General features: G+C 39.9%; 1 protein-coding gene across 1 annotated transcript; it reads left to right on the top strand.

Annotated features, from left to right (window-relative positions):
• The first annotated feature begins 321 nt into the window (after nt 1–321).
• LOC131892708 (uncharacterized) lies at nt 322–3810 on the top strand. Its single transcript, XM_059242539.1, has 3 exons — nt 322–666; nt 983–1304; nt 3517–3810. Exons 1-3 carry the CDS (start codon nt 601–603, stop codon nt 3528–3530), a joined length of 402 nt encoding a protein of 133 aa, XP_059098522.1. The 5' UTR covers nt 322–600; the 3' UTR covers nt 3531–3810.
• The last annotated feature ends 2910 nt before the right edge of the window (nt 3811–6720 follow it).

Genomic DNA, 6720 nt, shown 5'->3' with positions numbered 1-6720 from the left:
TTTTTCAGAACTTTTTGGCGTTTTGTCCCTTTATATCGCTATTTTATTCCCATAAAAATGACATTCTATGACTCAATACATCACGTTCAAATCCGCTCTCTAGCTAGGATCTATTCACCGCGGTCCCCTTATCACAACCACCGTGGCATCCCCGAGCCTGCTGTTTCTCCGATTTCTCTGATTGATATTCCTTTAGTTCCTCATAGTCAAAAAGCTTTTTTTCATTCATGCGCAGAGTTGCCTAGCTGCAGTGCTCACAAGTGTCGTCAGTAGTTTCATACGTGTTAATTTCAAATCCTGAGGTGTCCTCGCGCCTAATGCTTCGATCCGTCTCAACTCACTCATCCATCACTTTTGTCTGCGTGTCACTCCGTCAGTTAATACGCAGACTTGAGTGCCACCCAAGTCGATCCATTCACCAAAGGCTCTTCGGGGCTCCAAATCCGCGTCGGCAAATCCTTCCGAGAATGAAGGCCGCTCGATCCGATCGTCAGGTCTATAAAAGACCTCGTCGAGATGGTTGGGTGCTCATTTCCTTGCGGATACCCCACTGACTTTGAGAGTTGTTGTTTCCAACGGTAGATCAAAGCAGAGAGTCCAATGCAACGCCTCAGGTTAACCCAATCCTTCGTGGTCGTCATTTCGGCCTTGCTTTTTTTGTCACACGTAAGTTACTCCATTTCAACGAACACAGTTAGTCTAGTCGTACTCAGACGTCTGAGTTTTATGCCTTTGCATTAATTTAGATTAGCGCTAATTTGACGAATTTGGTCCTGAAGGGGATGAAGTAACTTTTACTCTGTTACTTATCCTGATGCTACTTTTGAAAGACCTTCACATGAAATCCAAAACTCAAATCTGACTTCAACCCTCTTTAATAGATACTGCTTTTTAACCTTGCCCATTCACTTACTCTTTCGCTCTTACAATGGCAAAGTCAGCTTGAAATAACCCTAACCAAAATGTCCATTTTATGCTCTAGATATCTGAAAGCTATGTGGTGAATTCTGCGGGTTATTGGCCCACATCCAGGGATGATGTGGAGCCGGCCAGTGTATCCTCTCCTGAAGAGTTCTCTCCGCCTTTGGCCGAAGAGGAGCCCGCCTACCCGTTGTGCCCCACCCATCCGTCGTGTTGGCAAAACGTATTCAAGTACCCGGCCATGGCGGCGGTCATCCTCCAGGCCATTCAAAATGGCCAGGTCGTTCAACAACGCCAAAGCCGATCACTGGGATCAGGACAGAGACGATTCCATTCCGCCTTTGACCGATTCTCCAAAAAGTCCCGCTTTGGGACGGTCCGACGTAAGTTCTGAAATATGAGTGTTATGACTTGCTATGATGAGGTCCTTAGTGAGGCAAGGGCTCTTGAGGTTTTCGGAAGAAGCCTTTTGAAGGCTCCATGAATGATAAGTCAAGAGTTTTTATCCTATGGACAGCAAGTTTATGGACGATAATTGGTCTGGTGAATTTTAATCAACGTTCGGCCGTTCTTTCGTGTTGAATTTGGCTGGGCTTTTTTGTTGTTTCACAGGCTTTTCTAACCGCTACAGGGAATATAATTAATCCCCAGTATTATCAAATGAGGGGTTATAATTCGTCTATTTATTACCTTTCAATCTTTATATGATATTTGGTCTACCAATGAATTTGAGTTGGCACACCGAGCTAGTCCTTGAATGTAGCGTTGATCTGGAATGCTAATTAATTTTTTTTTCCAAATCTGACTTGAAAGATGCTACCGCATACAGAAAATACTTCTTACTTTAAGATGAAATTATTTTCAATGGACCTTTTTTATGTGTGCGCAAGTCTCGACCATCAGTTTAAGACAATGGCTTCATAAAATTTGCGAAAAATTTTCTGTGACCAATAACTTCAATAATAAACGGTCGGCTCATGTACTTGATGCAAAGACATCAATTCCGCAAAAAGCGGCCTTTTTTTTCGTTTATTTCGTAGAGATAGAAGGGAACTAGGATTTGTTGTGGGCAGCCTTACCAGAAACTGCCGAATGCTGAAACATTACAATAACTAACAATGACTTTTTTTTAAATTTGAAGACAGGGATATCAGGCCAAAAAATTAAGCTTGCTCTTAGCAGTCTTATGAAGTGTTTGTGGTTTTGAATTGTTTCGTGTGTGCATTGATTCATAACCTAAATCTTCTTTATTGAATAGGGTTGGACTAAAAGAGCCGATTCAAAGCGAGTTTGTCATGTATTTTGTTGGCAGGAAATCATATTAGGTTTGATTATGATTCACCATTTTTTTTTTTTCAATTTTCCGCAGTTCCATCACTTATGGAATATGTTCCCTAGCCAAAAAGATTCATGAGTTTGAAAAATTCCAAAGCTGTTTTTCCCTCAAGATTTCTTGTTGTCGTTGTCGTTGTTGTTGTTTTGTTGTTGTTGCATATCTTCACTTCAGCAGTAATTGACAATCATTTGTCGACAAAAACGTTAAAGCAAAAAGCTCATCTGAGAGTTCTTGTTTTTTTAAGTACCTGATCTAAGGGTTGCATTTCAGTTAGCTGTATTTGACATATTTGGACAAAGAATACCCATTCCATTTGCCAGGCAAGTTGAAGTTTGACTATGATGAGTCAAAGTTTTTGAAATATTGGCCACTGAGATCTTAAGAAAAGCAATTGCACCAGGCAACTCCATTACATTTTTTACGAGAAATAGCTGTGATGTTTATTTCTCACAGATGAGTAAGCATTATAAGGCAACTGTAATCAGTTCTTTTCATTATGAATGACTAAAGCCCTGTCTATTACCTTGCGTGGGCTTTGCTAAAAAGCAATTAACAGGCCAGTATTTCTCTGAATTTGCAAGTTTCTTTCTGCGGTTACAAGGTCAAATCATGTTTCACCAGCAAGGATGGCTTGGTGAAATAGAGATAATTTCGAAATGTCAGCTCTGATTCACTTGCTGACTTAAAAATCGTTTTATATGACTTGTGACTTGATTCTTTAATCTGGCATGTCTAGAGAGTTTCTTTCAGCTGAGGCTAGATTTCCCGTTTTTAAAGCGATTGAATCAAATCTGATCGCATAGCTCCATTTCAGGGTTACCAAAAACCGGTTTAAGAGTGTCTTTCAACTGAACTCAGCTTAATCTTCTCATTGCTGTTTAAGTCATTCAGCGTTAAAACAAAACTTGTTCTTTAAACGAAGCTCTGGAAAGAGAAAGGCCACATTCATGAGCCTGTATATACGGTTTTACAATTGAAATCATACGTATTCTTCTTGCTCCAACTACGACGCGCCTTCATTTTAAAAAAATGTAGGATAACAAAGAAAACACTTTCCCCACATCACCATTGAACTAAGAGCTATCAAAAGACAAAGGTCTTATGACATTTTCAAGTGTCCTCTCTGGCCATTCGAAGTTTCGAGACAGTCAATAGCCATTTTAGTTGTCTGTAGCTTACATCAAGTTATTCTGAATATCTCTGTATATAACTTGTCTGGAGTGTGAGCGGAATTTGTGTAATCTTGCCTCTTGTTTCAGTGACACGAAAGTAAGGGCGAAGAGCCCTTCTCAAGGTTGCCTGAGTGCCAAGATGTTCCTTGTGTGGAACAATGGACCAATTATCCCATTAACACAGTGGCACAATCCATCTCTCCCAATGAGCCGCCCTCCTCTCTGTCCCTTTGCTGAATTATTATGAACAACAACCATCCAAGAACTGACAATGAACAAGACAACAACAACAACATCAACTCTGGAGCAACCTGAACCCATTCTGACGCGCTTAATTGAAGCTGTTCCAAACAGAAATTTAAATATATTCATTGGCCCCCACCCAGGAAGATGGCTTTATTACGTTTCGAATGTGTATACAATTGATGAACTCTGCCAGACTCGGAATCCATTATTAGTTTCATTCCCTCTCACTTCAAGAGAGGTCAGAAATAAACATTAGTACAAGCAATTATTTCATCAATCAAGAGCCTCGGTGGATAAATTGTTCCAAGAAATGCAGTTAATCATTCCTCTGGTTAGAGGTGGAATGAAAACAGTAATTTGAAGGATTGAATGTATAGGTTTAGTTCAACACCAGGGTCGTTTAGAATAATCCAATGTCTTGAGACAAGAATGACTTTTTTCACTCGTTCAGGAACAAGGCGAAAAAGGCTCCTTTTATTTCCCTATGAACGCAAAAATTATCAAGAAAAGAAAAATTGGTCAACAAGGCTTTATTCACTTCACTACTTGAAGCTTGCACAAGGTAACAAAGTGTTCTTTTACACGTACGATTGAACGATTTAAAACAATTTCGAGTTAAAGGGATGTCTCAGGAAAAAGAAAGGAAAATGCAGAGAACAAAGACTTTATCAATTTCACTACTTGGAGCTGGTAGGGTAACAAAGTCTTTTTAACACGTGTAAACGATTGCAAACAATTTGCCCTTAGGGGGAAGTCTCAAACAAAAGGTACGATTGTCAGCAAATAAAGTAATTGAAAGTTACCTGAAGTGCAGGTTCACGAACAGAAATAGCTGTTCAACACCACAAGGTATTTCATTTAATGTGAGAGTTTTTGTTCTATAAAGATAAAAGCTCCAAAATTGTCATATGGAAAGCAGCACCATTGTTCTCTCTTTATAAAAATTGGCCCAAAACCTTTGTTTGGACTCTTCTGCGCAATCGGAATACGCACTAGCCCTATCATAATGATCTTGAGAGACAACTGCAAATAAGCGAGGCCTTAAAGATGCAAATTGTACCCAACAAATCGAGCAGAATAACGACGATGAAGAACGGGCTTGGAACAGGTAGATAGTAGAATACACAGTCTAAGCAACAATCGAATGATCCATACAAGACATTCCTAGCTTTGAAGCGCAAAATTGTCTGCTCTTAAAAGACATCCACGAAACTTGACATTAAATCAAATCAAACATTGCACAAACACAGTGCGGTTACTATACTGATGAAGTAAATAGAACAGGAACAGATTACCGAGGAGCAAGAGAGATACGAGTCAGTTGATGTTGTCTATATTGATTTAGCCAAGGCCTTTGATATAGTTGATCACGGTCTGTTGTTGTACATGATGTCAAGTCAGGTGTTCTCCAGGGCTCCATCTTAGGGCCCTTCCTTTTTATAATATTCCATGCCCCGCTTCAAAAGCTTCGTGATACTGCCAGTCTCTCTTCTTATGCTGACTGACGATACAAATTTAGTTTCTGGAAGGGATGGCCAAGATTCCAGTAGCCTTGCAAAAGACTTAGATCGAACCCACTCTTGGGTAACTGAGAGTAATATGGCCCTGAACGGAATGAAATTCCGCTCAATGACCTTCGGGCCAACTCCTTTGAATACTCCACTCGTAGACAATGGAGGTAAATATATTGAGCAGATCTCATCAATGAAAGGTTTAGGTGTAGTCCTCCAAAATAATGGAAAGTTCAATGAGCATATCCAGTTGAAGGTGGGTAAAGCAACCACACAAATGTGTGGTTGGATTTATCTCATATTTAAGTCCAGATATAGCATCACGATGCTAACTCTGTACAAGTCGATTGTCCGGCCACATCTTGAATATGCTCACCCATTTGGGTTTCAATGAGTTCAGCAGGTTTGCAAAAGGTCGAACAAGTCCAAAGATGTTTCACTAGGAGCATCACAGGAATGAGAGAGCTCTCGTTTTGGGAGAGACTAAAAAAGTTGGGACTGTGCAGTGTTCAGAGAAGGTACGAAAGGTATCTGATACTGTACGTTTTCAAAAGCATCCATGAGGTTTGTCCCAACCCAGGATTTAGGGTCAATTCCAGGGACCGCAGAGGCTTAACGTGCGGTTTGAGAGCACCTTCAAACCCTCGAGAATTCAGGCTAGTTCGAACAATGAAGTCCACATCTCTTCCTTCTCGGGCTCCCTCATTGTTTAATTTGTTTCCCGCTAATATTCATAGAGAATACGTAGTGTTATTCCGGTAGCATCTTTAAGTCAGACTTGGAAATTTTTTTTAGATAGCATTCCAGATCAACCCCACATTCAAGGACTAGGTCGGTCTGCCAACTCAAATTCGTTGGTAGACCAAATATCATATAAGAATTAAAAGGTAAAAAAGAGCGAAAAGTGGCCTTTCATTTTAATATTACTGATACCATTACTTGTAGCGGTTAGAAAAGCCCGTGAAAACAAAACAAAACAAAAAACAAAAAAGAGGCACTTTTGCGTTTGACGTTGACCAATCGTGTGGTCTATGCACACTTCTCTGATACTTGATTTTTCTCAACGTTATTGGCCATGAATTTTTACTGAATGGGATCAAATAAATTATCACGGGAATTGCTACTAAGGCTACTAATTTACATTTTCAATGGAATATGACAATGCCAGTGGAATGTCGGAAATTCATTAGTTTGCTAGTGCTTTCACTGCCCATATTTTCTGGCAACCTTGATCTTAAAAACATTTTTGATCCCCTTTTCTAGGTTTTTGACACAACTCTTGCCAAATCCCACGCACGTATACGGCAGCATCCTGGATGTTGTGTAGACGAACGCGTCCGATCTTGTCCATCTTGTGGATTGCAAAACTGAACTGATCTTAAGTGGTCACTTTCCTATAGGTTTGGGACTTCTTAGTTTAGGGATTCGCAAAAAAAAAATTCCATTTCTAAAAGGGGATATTCTAGAAAAAACATATATAATCATTGTTGAAAGAACAACCCTTGGACGTCTTTTTCACAAATATTTGAGTTTG

The sequence above is a fragment of the Tigriopus californicus genome, chromosome 2 (assembly GCF_007210705.1).
Source record: "Tigriopus californicus strain San Diego chromosome 2, Tcal_SD_v2.1, whole genome shotgun sequence".
In the NCBI taxonomy this organism is placed as follows: Eukaryota; Metazoa; Arthropoda; class Copepoda; order Harpacticoida; family Harpacticidae; genus Tigriopus; species Tigriopus californicus.
Note: the sequence above shows the minus strand (reverse complement) of the source record. Positions and strands in the feature narration are given on the sequence as shown.

Excerpts from the sequence above, each read along its gene's own strand:
- LOC131892708 (XM_059242539.1), top strand. The coding sequence starts at position 601 with ATGCAACGCCTCAGGTTAACCCAATCCTTCGTGGTCGTCATTTCGGCC. Across the intron at positions 667-982 it reads CCTTGCTTTTTTTGTCACAC|ATATCTGAAAGCTATGTGGT; the intron begins GTAAGTTACTCC and ends TTTATGCTCTAG.